Source organism: Magnolia sinica, chromosome 11 (assembly GCF_029962835.1).
Source record: "Magnolia sinica isolate HGM2019 chromosome 11, MsV1, whole genome shotgun sequence".
In the NCBI taxonomy this organism is placed as follows: Eukaryota; Viridiplantae; Streptophyta; class Magnoliopsida; order Magnoliales; family Magnoliaceae; genus Magnolia; species Magnolia sinica.
This window is the reverse complement of record NC_080583.1, coordinates 81,025,634-81,049,081: the sequence shown is the minus strand read 5'-3', so window position 1 is coordinate 81,049,081 and position 23,448 is coordinate 81,025,634. Positions and strand designations below refer to the sequence as shown.

Here is a 23,448-nt window from a genome sequence, read left to right as displayed (position 1 = left end):
TGTGGCGATCTTTTGATCCAAGACATTATATATGACATTGTTTATTAGATACAATTGTATCGAGGTTGTAGCCCTCTTGTCTAGTTCATCATACTTTTCACCAGTTATATATGCAGGATATTTCGCCTTGCCAAGGAAAACGTGTTATAATCCTTGTTGAGCTAGGAGGCCTCCCATCTTAACCTTCCACATTTTTCACACTGAACTTCTTTGTTTCATACTTAATATTATATTCCTTAGAAGACATGTTTTCAAATTTAAAAAATTCAAAACTCCAACGTTTACTCTAATACCACTTGTTGGGGGACACGAAGAAGCAATCCCGAGTTAGAATCAAATAATAAAATATCAAATAGGCCAAACACACATATAACATAAGGTTTTACGTGGAAAAACCCTTATGAAAAAATCACGACACAAAGCAACAACAAATCCACTATGATAATCCACGTTACACCAGATGGAAGAACTTACTGATTCGAGAATAAACTTCGAAAAACATATAATAAAAAATAATCCTAGCTTGGATCTCTATTTTATCACAAAAGCCATATCATATTTTCAATACCCTAATCCCTAATTACAAACTATTAAATTGACTTAAAATTGAATTAGGAAACAAAACTCATAATTCTACAAAATTGCACAAGTCAGTCAACGGGAACTTTGATTAGAACGAGTCCTATCAACAACCCATTGATGAGATCAAAGCCATCTTCAATAAGATCGATTTGGACTCAAAAATTATCCAGCAAGCAAATGCCAAAAAATGAAATTTCCTCAATGAAGTCAAGTGGATTGTCAATGAGATCCGCAGCGGCTCGATGGGATGGAGTGGTCTATCAATGCTATTGATAGACCCAGTTACAAATAAAATAAAGACACCTGACATATATTTTTTAGAAAGGCTGCAAGTACATACATGACGAGATTGAATAGGTAAACTCCGGCCCATTCGGCCCATTGAGCACCTGTCACACGTGTATGCAATCCAATCCATTCATTACGTGGGGCTCATTACGAACACCCTTTTACCTATGATTCAGGCCCATCAACCAATCAATAACCTACACCATTACAAGGGAATTGGACATTAAAAAAACACCAGAGGTCAGTGGACCAACCTTGCCATTGAGGGGCACGTTCCGTTAAGCCAGGTAACACCCAGGTTGGTTAAGCCGTGACGATGGGACCCACCTTGATGTATTTGTTATATATCCACACCATTCATCCATCTCAGGTGGATGACACATGATTAATGATGATTGAATGCCTACCATTAAAAACTTCTTGCAGGCTACAAAGTTTTGGATCAAATTGGTATTTGCGTTTTCCCTTTATCCATGTCTGTGTGACGTTATGAACAGGTTGGATCACAAGTAAACACAACGGTGGCCCTAGAAAGATGTTATGATGGTCATTCAATCACCACTGTTTTTTCCTGATGTGGTTCACCTGAGATTTGGATCGGGCACATGCACTAAAATAAGCTTTTAAAATGGATGAACGGTGAGGATACGTAACATATATATCAAGGTGGGCCCGACGGTCATGGCCAGACCCAAGTGGTGAAACGGATTGGCTACTCCCCCTGACACCAGCCAATGGCTGGTGGTCGGTGCTCTGTGGGCCCTATCATGATATATGTGTTCCATCCGTGCTGTCTATCTATTTTTCCAGATCATTTTATGGTATGAGACAAAAATTTAGGTATATCACAATCTCAAGTGGACCACATTACAAAAAAAGGTGTTGAATGAGCGTCGACCATTAAAAACTTTTTAGGGGCCATAAAAGTTTTGGATCAAGTTGATCTCTGTTTTTTCCCTTCATCTGGGCTTTTATGACCTAATCAACATATTGGATGTCAAATAAACAGTACAGTGGTCCTGAGGAGGATTTTAATGGTGAATATCCAATCACTATTATTTTCCTCTGGTGTGGTCCACCTGAGATTCTCATGCCTCTCATTTTTCGAATCGAGTCCTAAAATGATCCTTAAAAATGGATGAAACACATACTTCATGGTGGGGCCCATAGGGGATGAACTGAAAACACAAATAATACCATGATTCAAAACTTTTTTGGCCCCATGAATATTTCAACTGTAAACGTTCAATTATCACTTTTTTGACCCACTTGAGCATTGGATACAGTTCATTTTTGGCCTTTTATACTAAAATGAACTCAAAAAACGGATTAACGGAGAGGATTTCTCAAAAATATGACAGTGGGCCACACCTGGATTCGCAGTGCAGGAAGTTCCTGCGAAAGGCTTTCACAGGAAATCCGCGTCCGTGTTAGCGCGGCCTGTCCGATTCCACCCCCTGCGATTGGGACAGCGATGCCCACTAACTCGCCCGCGCTCCATTGTCACCAGCTTACAGTGTTACCCGGAAGATGAATGGCCCGATGAAGTATTCGGATCATCCAAACCGTCCATAAGATGCTTAACCTCGGAAAACCATATTATCCCAAAAATCACCCCGATCCAAAAATAAAATGGGCCACAGCACAGTGGACGTATTGAGAGGGAAAGCTAACCGTTGATTAGAATGGGGTGCCAAAGGTGTTGTTTGTATGTAATCAAGTCCGTCCATACTCTTCATCCAATCAAGATGAACGGTCATACCAAAACTCGTGCTATTTTGCGATTCATTTGCCCCTGTGAAATTCACGGATGGGCGTTCAATCATGTGGGTCCCACATCTGCCCGGTAGCACTGTAAGATTATGGTGGTACCGGTACCACTGTAGCACGCCCCTTCTCAGGAGAGTAAAAAAACACCTCCAAGATCTCACACACGCGTGACACATGAGCACGTGTGCTGCGAATCATACCATCAATCTAACCTCGCGCGGATCGCTCTAGTTTTTGTCAGCTCTTTTATGACACTACCCAGTGCCCAATTCCCATCTTTTCCTCTCCAACATTGCATGAAATTTCCTCTCCTTTAATCAGAAATCCAACTTCTGATTTTTTTTTCTTTTTGCAGATTATATTGTTTCTCCAAAATCCAATCCAATATCAAGCCCCTCGTTTCATAAAAAACCCAAATCTCAAATCCATCAAAAAGAGTAAGAAAAAGAAAAAAAGGAGAAAAAAAAATCCCTTTTTTTCACTCCTCTTATGGAAATTGCAGTGAGAAGAAGCTCTTGAGTGTCTGATTGCTCCGAGAGAATGGCTGGAATAGCTCTTTTATTGGATTTACTGAAGAAAAATCCCAGCTTCGCAAGCCAATCCCTGCACTCTTACGGGCTATTCTCGGCGACCGTAGCTGCTTCTGCTGCCGCTGCGTCCGTCGCAGCGGGAAGGCCTTTCGCTTCAAGATTCTTGTTTGGGTATGTCGATCGAATCCTGTCTTCTGGGTTTCTTTGATGAGTTGCTCTTTCTTGCCATATCTTTTTCTTTTTTTGGGTATTGGTGTTTTAGCTTTGAGTTGAGTGAATAAGAGGATTTTTTTAGGGAATTCGGTCACTTGGGTTTGACTGTAAATTGGATTTTTTGTAATAGATAGGCGATGTTTTCAGTGCTTCTGTAGCAGTTTTTTCTAATTGGATTTTTACTAAGAGGAATTATACTATGCTCGGAACCGAATGTTTGCGTAGTGGCGGATTTGGGATTTAGCCCATAGTTCCGTGATTGAAGCCATCGATATAAACAATTGAAAATTTGTGGAAACTGTTGGATATAGACCTGTGGGGGCCACTTGTATGCAACTACTTGTGTATATGACACTCATCAACCACATGCTACGCCTCCATTAGCGCGTGCACCTATATGACTGTGCAAGGTCTACACAAGCCGTACAAGACTATGACTTTCTAAGAATATTGATTTAAAAGGCTACATCTTTCTACACTTCCTTGAAATTGATGTGGATCATAAGGGTATCAATTTGCCAACCAGATACAATGGTGAGCTTTAGTCAAGCACCTTACTGAAGATTTTTGCTAGTTGATCATGAGAGGAATGAGGAGAAACAATCTGATTTGAATGAAAGGAAAGACTAGTAGGGTTGGACGTCTATCCCTATTGTATGTATAAGACAAAATATGCAAATTACATAAAATACCCTTTTAAAAGGGAAAATTTGGAAACATTTTATACAAGAAGCATCGTCAATGAAGGAGACAAAGTATTTAAATATATTAGAATTAGTTGAAATCAGTTCCCATACATTAACCAACAAAGAAAATTTTAGTTGACTTTTTTTTTTTTTTTCACCGAGGGATAAACATACCTATGGTGTTTGGTCAAAACACCAGCTTCATGTTGAAAATTCTTAATATCATTAGACTCAAGTGACTGATTGTAGGCTTGAATTAGAAGAATGACCAAAATGACAATGCCAAAGATAAAGATCCTGTTTTCTTATAGTATGATACTCACCAAACTGACTTGAAGAACTCAAACAAAGAATGTACAATCCATCATTCTTAAGTCAACCATGAAGCTTATTCATCTTCGGATCTTGAAAGACATAATGATTGGGAAAAAATGTCATGCTACAATTCAGATCCTTTGTAATCTGAATCACATACAATAAATTAGAACCAATATTAGAGATCACTTATACAGAAGACAAGTAGAACAATGGTGAAGCTGAAACTGTACCATTTCCTTTAATAGGTATCAAAGTACCACCTCCTAACTTCACATGACCTAAATGAGCATCTGAGGTAAACAAAAAAAAGAAAGAAAAGAGAAACAATTATACCTGTCATATGATTAGTAGCCCCTAAATCAATTATCTAAGGACCGAACGTAGAAGCAGCATGAAGAGCAGTGAAGGTATGACCCTTTTTTAGCCAAAGATGTAAATGGAGATGCTTTATTCCAAGGTGCGTCCCTTAATAAAGGGTCATACTCATTTTTTGAGAGATTGATCGTATCCCCAGTTGGTTAAACCACTGGTGACTTTGTCAATGGAGCCATTTCCCCAATAGTACTCGGAAATTCTTTATCATTTGTAGTAATCGAATCAGCAGAACAACCTTGAGGTGGTTTACCATGAAGTACCTAACAATAATCAACAATATGGCCATATTGACTTCAATGAGCACACAAAACGGCCTACATCGCTACCACAACTAATGTCACGATCACGGCCACAGCTTGCATCTCGATCTCCTCATCCAGTAGTTGTACCCCTTCCAGTACCAACATCATTAAAATTTCTAAGCCTAGTCACAATAGTAGATTTTTCAAGCACAACAGGTCCCATAGTTGCACAATTATTCTCATCTCTTAATGGTAAAGTATAAACATTATTTAGGGAAGGCAGAGTAGGTGAACCAAGAATTTGAGTCCCCATAGGTTCAAAATCAGGACTAAGACCCACTAACAACTTGAATATCCTCTTTTTCTCAATATCTCGTTTATATGTCTCTACATCAATGGTACAAGTAATTAAAGATCATCCAGGAAAGATAATTCCTACCATAAACGATGCATCTTAGCATAATAATTAGAAACCAAACGTTCCCTCTGTCTCAAAGTCTCAATCTTCAAGTAAATATTATAAATCCAAGCTATATTATTCTGACTGGCTTGCAATTCATGAGCAGTCAACCAAATCTCATTGACAATAGATAATAAGAAAAAACCGGTTGCTAACTTCTAGTTCCATAGAATTCAAAAGCGGGGACATAACGAGCATGGTATTTGATTTCCAATCTCCATAAGAAGGATCTGATATAGCAAGTTTTGGTATATTGCTAACTATATAGCCTAACTTTTTTCTTTTTTTTTTCCTCCAATAAATATCTCGCTCTATTGTTGTCATATGCGATCACATATTCGCATATGCCATTTTTTAGAAGGATTGCATATGCCATTATGGTATATGCGATCCAGGTTAGTATGCAATAACATACTTTTTTGTACAACAAGTATGAGATATGATGTGGGGACATGTGATGACCTAATCCTAGATGCATGTATGATCAGGTTAAAGAATGTTCAAATAAATACACTAATTAACTAACCGTTTCCAGTCAAAGGGATTAGGTCAATTCCAAAACAAAGATGAGGTCATTCCATCAGGATCATGCCTCTTAGCATAAAATCGCGTAAACAATGAAAAAGGAAGACCTAGGGATATGAGGATATCTCAGATCTAGCATAAGTCAGTCCACAGTCTAAGTTTGGATCTGATCCTACTGACTAACCATTCCTCTTTTCTGTTCAAACTAAAAAGGGGATATCCAGAGAGGAACGAAAGGGGTGAAGAATGAAGGGTTCGAGATGAAGAAGGTATGGGTACTTTTGTCATTAAAAGAAAAGAAAGAGGATGATTCTTACCTTTTCCTGCACCTCGAAGATATAGAAAGAAGGAAACCTGAAATCGGGATGGAATCCTTAACACCCAAGGGCCAATCCTAAAACCCTAATCTCTTGAATAAAGCAGAAGAAAAGAGATGAATTTCTATTCATTCAATAATAATCAAAATAGAGTTTCTCACAACGTATATATATAAGCTATGGAAAAAGTAAAAGTGCACTAAAGCGCTTGAAAATAAGAAAATTAACAAAAAAGATGAAAAGTAAAGAAAGTGCAATAAAGCCACTGAAATAAGGAAAAGAATAAAAACGCTTAAAACTAAAACACCAATGTGGTAGGGTGTAAAATCCGACCCATGGATCTATGTAGAGCTGTACACGAGTAGCAAAAGCTCAGTAACTCGCTTAACTCGGCTTGAAAAAGCTTGACTCGACTCGGATCGAAGCTGAATTCGAACCGAGTTGAGCTGATTTTTGGAGCACGAAATGAGTTCGAGCCGAGTTCGATCTTGCCCCAGCTCGACTCGAATAATGCTCGAACTCAGCTCGACTCGGTACAGGGTATATATACCCTTAAAAAAAACCCTACTCCACCTTTTAAAAAAGGACTCTCCGCGCACCAAGCTCGTCCTGCACGAATCCCAACACATCTAAGCGTTTGAGAGGATCATTCAACGTGACACACTCTTCCGATTCATCACCAGGACGAAATCCTTCCTCTTTAACCAGCTCGACCACATTCTCCTTCTCGATGAAGCCGGAAAGCTCCACCGCGAGCTCGGCTTCCGCCGCGGCCGTAAGGTGGCCGCTCCATCGAACGACATCCCTCCCTCCTCCAGCTCTACCGCCATACCGATGGCAAGATCTAGCTCAGTTTCACTGACTTAATGGAAGATCTTCTCCAGGAAGAGAATTTAATCATGGATGTGCTTGAGTAATCCCGCATCATGACCGTCCGTAAGTTCTTGATGATGTCTTCCAAACACCAAATTCCCCTCTCTCTCTTTACTCTCCCTCATCCTTCCTTACCTGCACGGCCGCATCAACGCATGGCCCGTCTTCCTCCCTCTCTTCCTCCCTCTCTGCTCGAACTTGGACGAGTCGAGCACGAGCTACTGTTTCGACCTCGAAGGCGGAGCAGAGCCGAGCACGATCTGGGACTGGAGCAATCCGAGTCGAGCACGAGTTGGGTAAAGCTCGGCTCGACTCGACTCGTGTACACCTCTAGATCTATGGTTAGGGTGCGGTCATGCCGCTTCTGCACTCGTAACACGTTAGAAAATGGGTCACATCCACATCAACTCTTCCGCTCCAGTATTCTGTCAGTGACGCCTCCTCCTTTAGTACACTCTAAAGGGTGCACCATTGATGTCTGCATCAATTCTCTCCGGGTAGGAAGAATTCGCCACTGGCAAAAGTGAACTCCTGTATCTCTCAAGCAAATCGGGGTTGATGCGCAGCAGCTTTGCTTCTGTGATCCAAGAGTTATCTGTAATGGGCCTATTCCTCCATTTGACTAGGAATTTCTGAAAACCCCTGGAGCGAGTGGAAACCGCCTCGGAGTCCAAAATTTTCTCTAATCTCGTCTCTTCTCAGTAGAGGTGGAAGAGAAGGTAAGATGGGTACAGGAAGATCAGGTTGTGGCCAAGGTCCATATATAGGGAGAGTCTGGGAAAAAATAGGGGGACCAGTAGATAGAGGTAATGGCTTGTGAAAGGAAACTAGATCTTCCACATTAAATGTGGAACTGATGCCCATGGTAGTAGGGATATCAACAACATAAGCATTAGACCCCAACCTTTTCACAATTTTATGTGGGCCTATGCTATGGGCATGAAGCTTCTTCACGAATTCAGGTGGAAACCGATTAGACCTAATACGAACCATGACGTCATCTCTAGGTTGAAATTCCCTAAATCTCTTGTGAGTGTCAACAGAAAGTTTATAATGTTCATTACTTGAATTAATCTACCTCCTGATCTCATTATGCAATGCATGTATATGCTGGGCGAAGGACTCTCCTAACTCTAAAGGATGCTGTGGGGTAGTTATGGGGATCAAATCTATGGGGGCTCGGGGTCTAAGACTTGAAACAATTTCAAACGGGTTCATTCCTGTGGACCTGTTCATTGAAGAATTATATGCGAACTCTACTGTGGGAAGAACAGTGTCTTAGGTCCTGTGGTGTTCGCTAACCAGACATCTTAACAAATTCCCTAGGCTACGGTTCACTACCTCTGTTTGACCACTTGACGGGGGATGATATGCTGAAGAAAACTGGAGCATCGTACCCAAAAGATGCTAGAGAGTCTTCCAAAAATAACTAATGAACCTAGTATCTCTGTCAGACACGATGGATCTAGGTACTCTATGGAGTCGCACAACCTCATGAAAGAATAACTTAGCAACATGGGAGGCATCTGAGGTCTTATAACAGGGTAGGAAATGAGCCATCTTAGAAAATCGATCAACAACCACGAGTATGGAGTTGTGCTTACGAATAGTCTTGGGAAGCCCAAGCACAAAGTCCATACTGACATCTTGCCACGGGGTATGTGGAACTGGCAAGGGAGTATACAAACCTGTATTTTTCTTCCTCTGCTTCGCCAGTTGATATCTCTGACACTGCTCTACAATCTTAGCCACATCTCGCTAGAGATTAGGCCAATAGAAACGATCAGACACAAGAGCAACTGTTTTATCTCGACCAAAGTGACCTGCCATCCCTCCAGCATGCAGCTCCCAAACTAGAAAATCACGGACGGATGTTCGTGGGGTATAGAGCTTATCCCCTCTAAAAAGATATCCATCTGTAAAGACGAACTCCGCACTCCTCGAGGGCGGGTCACTAGACAATGACGCATAAATGATCCCAAAATTAGGACAGTTTGAGTATTCATCCTTGAGTTGATCAAATCCTGTAACTTCAATACTCATGGACCGCAGTGTCATGATACGACGGCTAAGTGCGTTAGCAACCTTATTCTCTTTTTTGGCCTTGTGCTTAAGCACAAACGTGTACTCTTGAAGAGATTGTGCCCACTTGGCATGCCTAGGGCTCAACTTCTTTTGAGAGCTCAAATATTTCAAGGCCTCATGATCAGAGAACAGGACGAACTCTTGCGATAATAAATAATGCCACCAATGGCGCAAAGATTACACACCCGCATAGAACTCTTTGTCATAAGTGGAGTAGCGTTGTTTGGCTTTGTTCAACTTCTCACTGAAAAAGGCCACAGGATGTCCCTCTTGGCTTAATACTCTGTCTATGGCAATTCCTGGCGCGTCACACGCCACCTCAAGGACTTTGGTAAAGTCAGGTAGACGCATGACTGATGCTTCCATCATCTTCTTTTTAATTTCCGAGAAAGCCCGTGTCGCGACTTTAGTCCATTGAAACTCCCATTTTCGTATGCAATCTGTGATGGGAGCCATAATCGAGCTAAATCCATGGATGAACCGCTGATAGAACGTAACTAGGTCGTGAAAGCTTCGCACGTCGTGTATGGTATGCGGCTCAGGCCAATTGACAATGGCCTCGACTTTCTCAGGGTCTGTAGACATACCCTCTGATGATACAACGAACCCCAGGAAGATAACACGGGAAGTCAAGAAGGAGCACTTCTTGAGGTTCACATAGAGCTTTTCTGCACGCAAGGCGTTGCAGACCCACCTCAAGTGCTCGATGTGCTGGCTAGGGGACGTATTATGGATGAGGATATCATCAAAGTACACAATTAAAACTTGCCCATAAAGGGTTGCAACACCTAGGTCATCACCCTCATAAACGTACTTGGGGAATTGGTTAACCCAAAGGGCATAACCAGCCACTCGTACAGCCCGTCCTTCGTATTGAAGGTAGTTTTCCATTCATCTCCCGAGCGAACACGAATTTGTTGATAAGCACTCTTGAAGTCAATTTTCGAAAAGATAGGAGAGGTGGCCATCATGTCAAGCACGTCATCAAGCCTCGGGATGGGAAACCGATACTTGGCAGTGATCTTGTTCATGGCTCTACTATCAACATACACGCGCCACGTATCGTCTTTCTTGGGCGTAAGAAGTGCGGGCACGACACACAGGCTCAGACTCTCACGAATGAATCCCTTTTTAAACAATTCATCTACCTGCCTCCTCAACTCGGCATGCTCGATGGGGTTCATTCTGTAGTGAAGGAGGTTTGGTAGGGTCACCTCTGGGATGAGATCTATCGCATGCTGAATATCTCGCATTGGTGGAAGCTCGTCAGGAAGGTCTTCAGGGAAGACATCCCGAAACTCCTCTAGGACCGGAGGAGCCTCCTGGGGTATCCCCATAGTAATCTTAGGTGTACTCTACTTACCCAGTAGGCCGTACACCATAGTCCTCGCCTTGGTCTCTCTCTCTCTCTTAAACTCCTTAGCATCTATGATGTGGAGAGACTTTGACTGAGGCGCCCTTTGACTCTTAGGACCGCTTGGGGACGCAACATCTTTCGCTCTTGTTGACGATTTGGGAGAGAGCGGGCTCAAGACAAGCTTCTTTCCTTCATGCTTAAATACACAATTATTCGTACGCCCGAATATTGTGACATCTTTGTCATAGAGCCATGGCCTTCCCAAGATGATATGACTAACGTCCATCGTGGCCACATCACACCACAACTTGTCCTTGTATGATCCAAACTCAATCGGAACAAGGCATCGCTAGGTTACAGGGAGAGATGTCGCATCCACTTAAGAAACTCTGTATGGGTTGGGGTGGGGGACTGGCTTCAGCCCCAGGTGACTCAAAGTAACTGGGGAAACTACATCCTCACAGCTCCCGCTGTATATGATCACTTTGCAGCTCTTTTCTCCGCACTTGACGTAAGTGTGAAAAATGGTGGTTCTGCACCAATCTTCGCTTTTCTTCATCTGAGTCAAGGCGCACCTCACCACTGCAAGTGAGATAGTCTCCAAAGTATCATCCTCGGCATCACTAGCCGGGTCAAGGGAGGGGATAATGATCTCCTCATCACCCTGGTTACTATCAACTTTATTTGCCACTTCTTCTGTGGGGTGTTCGGAAACAAAGGCAATGTGCCCACCCTTATTTGAACACTCGACAACGATGTGACCCATGCCACCATAGCAGTAGCACTGCCCTGGCATCGCGGGCCTAGTAATTGGTTTAGCCATATTATTACTTTGATTTTTGTTGATTGGCTATGTACCAGGTTGAGCTCTGGGTTGAATTTCGACCTGAGGTCTCGCTCCCTGCGGAGCTACTTTAGGCATAGTAGGTCGAAAATCAATCCCCCTCACATTGGACTGGCACACACAGCGCTCCAGTTCCTGCACCACCTGGTAAGCATGTTCCAGACTGGTGATCATGTGGAGCATGAGCTCCCGCTGAAGCTCAAGCCTGAGGCCCATACGGAAACGGGAGAGAACCACAGTAGGGTCCTCATCCACTTTGCACCTAATCATATATTCATCGAACTTGGCGATGTATTCCGTCACCGTCATGAATCCTTGGCGCAAAATGTGCTATTGATCCAACAACTTTTGCCTGTAAGAAAGGATAACATACTTCTCTCGCAACAATTCTTTCATCTCAATCCAAAAGAGAATTGACCCCTCTCTAAATCGCTCACGGCGATGCTCTACATTCCCCCAATATAGTTTTGCTTGACCCACCAATTTCATCTTGGCGAACCTGACTCGTCGTGGGTCTGGCAGACCGTGCCACTCAAAGAAGTGGTCCATGTTCGCTAACCAGTCAGAAAAAACTTTGGGGTCCAATCTCTCATAAAAACTGGGGGCGTCAACCTTGATGCCCCTCATGACCCTAAAACAGGGTCCTCGTGCTCATGATATCTCTAGGGGTGCTGACGACCCACCCCATCATGACCCTCCCATTGGGCGGGAAGAACAGGATCACGATTGTGTGTGGGTGGTAATGGATTCACCCCATCATGTCTGTTGCCATGCTCATGGGCTTGGTTTGCGTTCAAACCATCCCTAGGCGGATCAGGGCCCACAACTTGGGACTGATCGGCAACCCCAGTGTCGGGGGTCGCCTGGGCTTCACCTATAGCGGCGGTTGGAATACCAGCCTCTAGACGCACAACTCTCTCCTCTAGACGCGTGAACCTACCATCCTGATGCGCAAATTGTTGCGCGATATTATCCCTCAAGGTTCGAAACTGTTGATCCATTCTCTTAGTTAAGCCCTCCATAGCCTTGGTAAATTGATCGGAGTCTATGGTGTAATGGAGACCGAACTCACGACCAGTGCGCGTGCGCATACACCAGGAATGACAAGTGAATGGTCTTAGATATATGTGCGAGAAAGGGGTAAAAATGATGATACCAATGCAACTACCTTATATGGCCTAAATATATATGGGGACACAACAAAACCTAGGAAAAAGGGTTGACTAAACTCAACAAAATATGCCCCTTAGCATAAAATCGCGTAAATAGTAAAAAGGGAGGACCTAGGGATATGAGGATATCCCAGATCTATCGTAAGTTAGTCCACAGTCAAGTTTGTATCTGATCCTACTGACTAACCATCCCTCTTTTCCGTTCAAACGAGAAAGAAGATATCCAAAGAGGAACAAAATGGGTGAAGAATGAAGGGTTCGAGATGAAGTAGGTATAGGTCCTTTTGTCGTCAAAAGAAAAGTAGGATGATTCTTACATTTTCCGGCATCTCGAAGATCTAAAAAGAAGGAAACCTAAAATCGGGGTGGAATCCTCAACACCCAAGGGCCAATCCTGAAACCCTAATCTCTTGAATAAAGATGAAAAAAAGATACGAATTTCTATTCATTCAGTAATAATCAAAATAGGGGGTTTCACAATGTATATATAAGCTATGGAAAAAGTAAAAGTGCACTAAAGCGCTTGAAAACAAGAAAATTAACAAAAAAGATGAAAAGTGAAGAAAGTGCAATAAAGCCCCTGAAATAAAGAAAAGAATAAAAACGCCTAAAACTAAAATACCCGTGTAGTAGGCTGTGAAATTCGACCCATGGATCTATGGTCAAGGTGCGGTCATGCCGCTCTTGTACTCGTAGCACGTCAGAAAATAGGGCCGATGGACCAACGTCTATACACATCAACTCTTTCGCTCCGGTATTCTGTCGACGACACCTCCTCCTCTGGTACACTCTAAAGGGTGCACCACTGATGTCCACATCAAGATGACATACTTTGAAGTTCGTGCTTTTTTTTTGGGTAAATTGTAAATTGTATTTGTAGATTTAAGTTATAACTTGTAATTTACAAGTTTTTCAAGTTATTTTTGATCAATAAAATTTCTCTGTGCGAAGTTTTTAATAATTAATTCTCTCTTAATGTAACATGTTGCTTGTTTTGTTAAATTTTATATAAATATAATATAGGTAATTAAATATATAACTTATTTTATAGATGGTCTAATAGTCTCAAACACTTATACTATAATGGAGGTAAAAGAACCCAATCCAATCACTTGCTGTAATTAGGCATAGTTTTTCCTAATTTTTTAGATTTTTTTTTCCTTTTTTTTTTTTTTTTTCATTTTTTAAGAAAACACACACACACACACACACACACACACACACACACACACATATAGTTTTTTCAAAAAGAAAAAAAGAAAAAGAAAAAGAGCAGAAGCCAGAGCAATATGCAAGTATGTGATGGCATATGCGAAGAACATATGCCAGTCGCATATGATGGCATATGCGATTTGACAACATTGCTTTCAATAAGTTAATGGGTTGTAATATGCAACATAGGATTTTCATAATGAATAATAAAGGTCTCCATCTCTCTCTCTCTCTCTATAATAATAATAATAATAATAATAATATTATTATTATTATTATTAAATCTCTTCATCTTAAAGTTGATTGGATCAACGGTCTCAGACCTTGACAAAGATGCCATATTGAATCCACAAAATATAGATCAAAAGAAGATTGAAATAATAGTAGACTCCCAATTCACGAAAAAACAAGAAGAGAGAGGGAAGATCTTATGGCTAGATTACCGAAAATATGAAAGATAAGGATTATTGTATGCAAATTTCGATAAATCTGGACATTAAAATCTGTCCAAACAACAATCAACAAAACCTTATCATTGCAAACAAGATGTCAGCAATTCTGGAGGAAAAACTGCCCAAAAAGTCTAGTGAACATGCATGCTACTCTATGGTTCAGTGGTAGACTCACAAGAGTTTCAACACGAGGTCATGGGTTCGAGCACCCATTGTGGTGTGAATGCGTGGGCGTGTGAAAAAAAAGTCCAGCAAACACGAACTTCCAACAATAAACTGCAACCCTAAAGTAGTTTTAAAAAACTGAAAGAAAATTTCAGAACCATAATTGAAGAAGATTGACCAGCAAAATCTTCTCTTAGATCTTCCCTAACAAGTCACAAGTCTCAAGCCTCAGAAAACTTCAGCTGCAAAACTCCACCACAAATCTTAAAAGCCTTCAAAAATCTCCAACTGCATGTCTCCTCCTCTCAAATCAAATGAGATTAGTGGGTAAAAAACACTCAACACCCTCAAAACAAGATGAAGTGTATGCATGAAAGAAGAAGAAAAAGAAGAGAAAAGAAGAAGAAACAGGAGAAAAGAAGAAGAGAGGGGAAAAATGCTTTGAAGGAGAAAGATCAAGAGAGGAACTAATAAAGAAACCCTAATAATAATCTGTAGGCTCTGATACTATGCAAAGTAGAAAAGCTTTGAAAAAAGGAAAGACTAGTATAGTTGGACCTCCAACTCTATTGTATTTATAGGACAAAATATGAAAAGTACATAAAATACCCTTAAGTAAAAGGGCAAAATTGGAACCAAGAAAAAAAACCTAAGAAATAACATAACTAATAGGCCCAAAGGCCCACAACCTAAACCAAGGGCCCATGACAGGCCCATATATACTATAATAGATGAAAAGGAAGAGTAAGATGGAAGAAAAGGCCACGATTAATGGTGCCCCATAAACATTGAAGGATTCTATGGACTTGCAATCATAGTGGAACAACGGGTGTTTGGACACCCAGCCGAATTTGCATAAGCAATAGATGACAAGGAAGAGGAGATGGGAAGAAAAGGCTACAATTAATGGTGCCCCATAGATATCAAAGGATTGTATGGACTGCAGTCAAGTGGAGTCATTTGGGACCAGAGATAAAACTTATTGATGCTATTAACTGCATGAAAAATGGCAGGCCACATCACCCTATTAGATGTTGACACATTGTAGGATCTGAAATTGGCTCCCCATCATCTTTGTGGTACTTAACATTGAACTCAAGAGGAGAATCCAAAAGTTAATCGTTAATGAGTTTGGCTTAAGGAAGGTCCTGGGTATACTTCTGTTGAGCAATGGCCATCCCAACTGAGGATGAAGAAACTTACAAACCCAAGAAGTAAGTTAAGCTACTCAAATCCTTCATCTTAAAATAAGATTTAACCAGTTCCTTTAGCTCAGTTGTACCAGCGCTATCATCACCAAAAATGATAATTTTTTCTTCCCCAAAGAAACTAATAAAATAACAATTCCAACTATACTATGATGTATGCAAACAGAATAGCATTAGAAAAATGTTGAAATCCTGAATCCACAACAACACTTAAAAACTTTTCAAACCACACCTGTGGTGCTTGCTTTAATCCATAGATTCCTTGAGATGGCAAACAAGGCGTGGATTGGCAGGTAATGAGAATCAAGGAGGCAGAGCCATATACATCACTTCTTTTAATTCACTGTGTAGAATGCCCAGTTGATAGAATGGTCACCTTCAACGTCAAACCACAGCTAACAAATTGCAAACAATTGTCTTCGGTACAGGAACAAAGGTCTCATAATAACCAATCCCCTAGTCTTGTTTATATCCTTATGCCACTGGGCATGCCCGATAACCAAAAAGACCAAGGCTCTCTGACCATTGAGCACCATAAGAGACTTTTCTCCCAAAATTGTGAAAAGGAATGAAGATAGGGGGTTTCCTTGTCCTAGGTCCCCAACCTTGTGGAAAATCCATGAAGAAAACAAAACTATCAACGAGAATGAAGTTCACAAGAAGCATTGACTTGTCCGAATGCATACTGATGAACTAGTAATAAAAGGAATGAAGATAGGGGGTACCTTGTCCTAGATCCCTAACCTTACGGAAAATCCATGAAGAGAACAGAGAATGAAGTTCACAAGCATTGACTTGTCCAAATGCATATTAATGAACTAGTAATATAAAAGAACTCCAAATCAAAGTGGTCATTCTCCTCTATGTCAATCTTGCACACCATCCTCGGATCGCCCAACCAACTTCTTGAGTTTAGACATCTATTAGCAATAAAAATTTGGTCAAGCATTTGTTAGCAATCAAAATTGCATAGTGCCCCTTAAATTTCCCAGTTCCTTGTAGACTGGAACAGGGTATTCTCCTTATGTATTTTATGTTAGATATTTTAGATGTCTTTTAAAAAAGTATGTGTTTAATGTGCACATATTCATTTCCATCTTCAATTTTATAGAAAATACTAAAAAAAAAAAAAAATCACGACAAGTTTTTTCTCATAAATCGGAGAAACAACTTTTAGGGTGTGTTTGTGTGCCACCCAAAAAGGGGTTTAAAGAAATTTTCTCCAAGACTCCGACATGTGTGACAGGTGGTGTTATTGCCTGTTGGAAGTTGTTTTCATGGCTGAGATTGTGTCCACAACTGTGGTCCACCTGTTTTTCTAACAGGTTTGATTTTTTAAGGGAGGCCCTTTCTTGTGATGGTGCATCCTATGGACGATTTGGATCTTCCACACATGGCGCACATTTGCATGTCTGTGGGAGATGAAAAATCAACACCCCCTTGGGGGGGAGAGAGGACAGGGGCAGGGCAGTCTTTTTGGCATCTCACTTGCAGGCTGAAATGAGGGGAACCTGTTTTTTGGTGCACCCAAGTGGGCTCTTAGCATCTCGTAAGAACCCAATAACAGTAGTAATAGAGAAATACATGTTCGCTTGATTGAACTCATATTATAACTTGATAAGGGAAGCATAAGATATTTCCTTGATGCTTTCTTTTGTTAAATTATTTGATGATCAGTAAGCACATGTACATATACACCTATTTTATTTATTATTTATTTTTATTTTTTCATTTTTGTATCCTAAATACTTTTTCTTGCTTGACTTAACCTTCATTTCTATTGAATCTAACCTGTTACATTTCAGTGACGGCGGAATCTCAACAGCCTTTTGTGATGCTGCCCCTGCCCCGGCATGGACTGAAGATTATGTTACTAATCTACGCAGTGCTTCTGAAAATATCTTTCAACACGATTCCCTCAAATACAGTACGAAGGAATATCCTATAGAGCTAAAACCTCTATTCTCAGCTTTCGGACCAAAGTCTCTTGCACTGACATCACTGAGGTCCTTCTTAATGTTTTATCTGCCTCTCCTGGAACCTCGCACACACATGGAAGATGACGACGACGACGATTTCCTACAAGATGAATCGGAAGAGAGGCCACCTGTCAATTTGGTTGTTCCCTTCAAAAAGTCGGTGAAGCAAATAGTCCGGGAGGTGAGTTTTTTATTTATTTATTTATTTATTTAAAATTTAAATAATTTATTGAAGAAGAAATATAGGGTACTGAGCCTGAACAACTGTATGTTTTTCTGAGGTTTTTTTTTTTTTTTTTTGACATAGACCTAGATCGTTGATTTGATGATTCCACCATATTGAGGGACCGTGATGGATGGTGATGATCACATGTGTAGCCCACTTCACATGGTGATTATGGTTTCTATTGTTTCATTTCGTTATTCATTTTGTTTAATCCTTAAGGTGATGTGTTAGCATAGGCCATAGAGTTTTGAGCATATAGGCTTTGGATATGGACTAACATAAGCATGGGGATATTTTTGTACTTTTACATAGATCATGAAGGCCTTATTGATAATAAGGGGAGAGGCTAGGGGCATCAACACCTTCTAAACCTTCTATCTTTTTTCTCATACTTCTTCTCATACTCTCTGATGCAATCAAATGGCCAAACAAGCCGATTGATCAAGAGTTGAAGAATCCACCCATTCAAATTGTCTTGATTGATAATCTCAGCCAGATCAATTGTCTAATGATCAATTGGATGGGATCAATGGTTAACTTAAATTGTAGGGCCTACGGGATCAATTATGTGGTCAATAATTTCATAGGTTTTATTTATTTTATTAGTTTTTAGAGTGAGATCGAGTTATGATTTAGTTAATGAATTCTCTTTTGTATTATTATTATTATTTTTTAAAACTTTCTTAGTGGGCTTCTTTTGGTGCATCAAACGATGTGCGAATGCCCAGAAATTGGTCCCGTTTAATAGCCTATTGAGTAAGCTTTCAAACGAGCCCAAGATCATGCAATTTTGAGCTAATTTGTGTGAGATATAGCCCATTTACTTAAAGACCATATGCTAGTGATGAGATTTATGGGCAGTTTAGTCATTTTTATTTTTAGGTTTTTTTAAAGTCGATATAAGACTGTTATGGAGGTGTAATGCATTATTATGATGTTTGAATAACACTTCTGTGTTTTGTTGTTTCTTTATTCGGTGAAAGATTTGGAGATGGGGTTTTTCATTGTATCTAGCATTCAACTAGATGATTGTTGATGCAGGACATGAAATTCAAGTATGATGTGCAAGAATTTAGGCTTAGATCATACCAATTCAGAAACAATTACACAAATTCCACATCCCACATGATAGTCCAAACATTCAATGAAAGGGGAATCTATGCGGGTCCAGGCCGAAACAGGCTGGGACTGGACGAATAAAAATTATAAACCAAACGATGTCAAAGGAAAATGGAAATCAACCACACATGCATAAAAATCAGTCCCTAATCCAAGGGATTCCCCAATTTCAATTTAAGGAACCCTAGGGTGACAACAAAAGGGCAAATAAATTAGGGCTAATGCAAACTAAAGATAGGGTTTAGGAAATAGGAATGAAAAGAGGAAAACCTGACCTGGAGAAAGCTCCTGCGTGCAGGTGGTGGCCCGAGGCTGACACATGTGCGCTGGTGGGCTGGCCACACGTGTGATGGAAGCCCGCCTCCCCAAAGTGACACCTAGGCCTTGGTCGGTTAGGGGAGACCTCTAATCCCTCCAAGTTTGACGACGATCCGACGTAAAGTCGAGACGTAGTGCTCCGCCGAAGTTTCAGCCCTCCTACATGTCCAGATTTTGGAAATTAGCTGTAGGGGGATGAATAACTGCAAAAGCTGAGAAATTCAAAGCAATAATGATGATAGAAGATGAGAGATATGGATAGAAGAGGGTAGGGGTGGATGGGGATAGATGTGGCTTCGCACCACGGTAGTTAGCCCTTCGAAGAAAGGAGGGCTTTGCACCCACTTTTGAGTTCTTCCACAACTCATGGAGAGAGCAGAAAAATTAAGCAGGAATTTTTATTAAACTTGAATGAATCAAAAGAACTATAAGGGGTGCCTATTTATAAGGAAAACCCTATACTCCAAAAACTCGTATTATGTGCGCAACCTATTACTTGGCGATAAAGTAAAATTAAATAAAAATCAAATAAAGAAATCTAAAGTGTTCACGATGTTCTAAATAATAACAATAAGTAAAACCTAAAATATGAAATCAATTCGACGAGTGAGCCACGATCATGAGATCCCATGATGGACTTTTCTTGACTATCGGGCCCACCCTTTTGAACCAAAACTTCGTCTTCTAGCTAGGAGGCCCTCCCTGGACGTCGTCATAGAGCCAGATCGATGTGGGGCCCTCCTTCTGTGTACGTACGTGCGTAGGGGGTGGTGTGCGTGTGCGTGTGCGCATGATGTCCCCTTCAATTCTCCCCGGCTGCGAAGATTTCGCTATTGGTGAAATAAAACTCCTGAACCAATCCAGGATGTTAGGATCAAGTCTCTGAAGCTCCTCCTCAGTGAGCTACGTGCTGTCTGAAGCTGGGCGTGACTTCCATTTAACCAGGTACTTTTGAAACCCGCTGTCCGACGTGGATATTATCTGATGGTTCAGAATATCCTCTATTTCCTCTCTAGGTGTGGGAAGGATAGGTATGTGAGGTAGAGGCTGAGAAAATGGGTCAGGAAGGGTATGTATGTGAGGTAGTAGCTGGAAAGATGGGTCCGGACAGGTAGGTATGGGAGGTAGAGGCTGGGAAAATGGGTCGGGACGGGTAGGTATGGGAGGTAGAGGTTGGAAAAATGGGTCGGGAGGGGTAGGTATGGGACGTAGTAGCTGGGAAGATGGGTCGGGACGGATAGGTATGCGAGGTAGAGGCTGAGAAAATGGGTCAGAACGGTTAGGTATGAGAGGTAGAGGTTGGAAAAATGGGTCGGGAGGGGTAGGTATGGGACGTAGTAGCTGAGAAGATGGGTCGGGACGGATAGGTATGGGAGGTAGAGGCTGGGAAAATGGGTCGGGAGGGGGCCATTGATCAATGGAAATGTTTGATGAATCAGGATGGTTAGGTGAAAGGTTGGACAATGCATCAATGGCTCCTTGAAATGCAACTAGATCCTCTACATTGAATGTGGAACTAATTCCCATGCAGGATGGAAGATTTGCCACATACGCATTGAGACCGTTTCGTTTTACAATTTTGACGGGTCCAGCGCTACGCGCGTGTAACTTATGAACGGCCCTCGGAGGATATCGCTCGGGCTGGATGCGGACCATCACAGAGTCCCTTATATTGAATTCTTTGAAATATTTATACTGGTCTGTAGAAAATTTGTAATGCTTATTACTAGTAGTGATATTCTGCCTGATTTCTTAATGCCATGAATGAATGTGATGCACAAAAGACTCTGCAGGCTCTGACGGCCTATGAGACAGTGACATAATAATGCAGGGGCACACTCGCGGTGGGTGCAGCCCATGGAGGAGGTCTCGTGTTCGAGTCCTCACCGGGGGTGATTAATGTGCATTTCACACCAGGCTCGAGTGGGGTAGCCCGTGGGATGCGGGGACACACTCGGGGTGGGCGGCCCATGTAATTTGGGGCCCATGAATGGGGTTCGGCCGAGGTCCTAACCCATGCGATGTGGGGCCTGGGCTATGAGATAAAAGGATTAATTCGTCATACTCTAACAGTTCGAGCTTTTAGAGCAAGTGGTTAATTGTCCTGCATCAAATTGGTATCAGAGCAGGAGGTCTCGTGTTCGAGACTCCTCACTGAGGGTGATTAATGCAGGGGCATTTTCACACCGGGCTCGAGTGGGGTCGCTTGTGGGATGCAGGGGTACACTCGGGGTGGGTGCGGCCCCTGGAGGAGGTCTCGTGTTCGAGACTCCTCACCGGGGGTGATTAATGCGCATTTCACACCAGGCTCGAGTGGGGTAGCCCGTGGGATGCGGGGACACACTCGGGGTGGGCGGCCCATGTAATTTGGGGTCCACAAAGGGGGTTTGGCCGAGGTCCTAACCCATGCGATGTGGGGCCTGTGCTATGAGATAAAAGGATTAATTCGTCATACTCTAACAGTTCGAGCTTTTAGAGCAAGTGGTTAATTGTCCTGCATCACATAAGGACAAGATCAATAAGTTTCTCAGGTTTATAACTAGTAACGACTTCATAAGGACTGAGACCTGTGGACCTATCGACAAAACTATTAAACTCAAAATCGGCTGTAGGTATTACGGTGTCCCATGTTCTGGTGTACTCTATATCCCTCTTAGGGGGAGACTCATCCGGTAGATCATCAGGAAAGACATCATGAAACTCTACTACCGGAATGGCCTTAATGGGTAACTCTATACTAGCCTCTGGGGCACTCTCTCTAGCCACAAGGCCGTACGTGTTGTGCCACTCAAAATAGTGGTCTTGATGCCCCTCTTGGGGTGGGTGCACAGGTGCATGCCCATGATTGATTCCTTGGCCACCTCCATTCATTGGTCTATCCTCCTGGCCACCTGCCTGAGATTGGACATCTACCCCAATGCTGGGATTTGTCCTAGCGGAGGCCTTTAGTTGGGTAATGCGCACATCAAATTGATCAAAGCGTTGGTCTATATATTGTTCATAGCGCTTACCCAAATACTCGATCTGTTGGGACAACTTGTTCAATGATTCTAGCAGTTGCTTCATGTTTAGTATAGGGTGCAAGCCAAAACCACGACCCGTACGTGTGGGCATACACTGACTTGCTCAACCTAAAGACCTGTTATGGTAACTATATGTGTCTAAAAACTAAATGACCCTAAGAGACTATATGAAGGAGACTACACACCGTTACTAAAATTCAACTATACATGATGGACTGAAAGCATGAAGGACTCAAACAAACTAAACCCTAAATATGTGGTGAATTCCCCTATAAGAACCCTAGGCTTTGATACCAAATTTGATGCAGGACATGAAATTCAAGTATGATGTGCAAGAATTCAAGCTTAAGATCATACCAATTCAGAAACAATTACACAAATTCCACATCCCACATGATAGTCCAAACATTCAATAAAAGGGGAATCTATGCGGGTCCAGGCCGACACAGGCTAGGACTGGACCAATAAAAATTATAAATCAAACGATGTCAAAGGGAAATAGAAATCAACTACACATGCATAAAAATCAGTCCCCAATCCAAGGGATTCCCCAATTTCAATTTAAGGAACCCTAGGATGACAAAAAATGGGCAAATAAATTAGGACTAATGCAAACTAAGGCTAGGGTTTAGAAAATAAGAATGAAAAGAGGAAAACCTGACCCAGAGAAAGCTCCTGCGTACAGATGGTGGCCCAGGGCTGACGCACGTGCAAGGGTGGGCTGGCCGCACGTGTGATGGAAGCCCGCCTCCCCAAAGTGACACCTAGGCCTTAGTCGGCCAGGGGAGACCTCCAATCCCTTCAAGTTTGACGACGATCCAACGTAAAGTCGAGGCGTAGTGCTCCGCCGAAGTTTCAGCCCTCCTACATGTCCAGATTTTGGAAACCGGCTGTAGGGGGATGAATAACTGCAAAAGCTGAAAAATTCAAAGCAATAATGATGATAGAAAATGAGAGATATGGATAAAAGAGGGTAGGGGCGGATGAGGATAGATGTGGCTTCGCACTACGGTAGTTGGCCCTTCGAAGAAGGGAGGGCTTTGCACCCACTTTTGAATTCTTCCACAACTCACGAAGAGAGCAGAAAAATTAAACAGGAATTTTTATTA

The 23,448-nt window shown here is 41.8% G+C and overlaps 1 protein-coding gene across 1 annotated transcript in view; it reads left to right on the top strand.

Annotated features, from left to right (window-relative positions):
- Positions 1 to 2,912: 2,912 nt before the first annotated feature.
- The window catches only part of LOC131219486 (uncharacterized), a 39,988-nt gene continuing 19,452 nt past the window's right edge, over positions 2,913 to 23,448 (top strand). The window contains exons 1-2 of the mRNA XM_058214649.1: positions 2,913 to 3,341; positions 17,480 to 17,834. Coding sequence (XP_058070632.1) covers positions 3,181 to 3,341; positions 17,480 to 17,834 — 516 coding nt within the window. The 5' untranslated portion in view covers positions 2,913 to 3,180. The remainder of the gene's footprint in view (positions 3,342 to 17,479; positions 17,835 to 23,448) is intronic.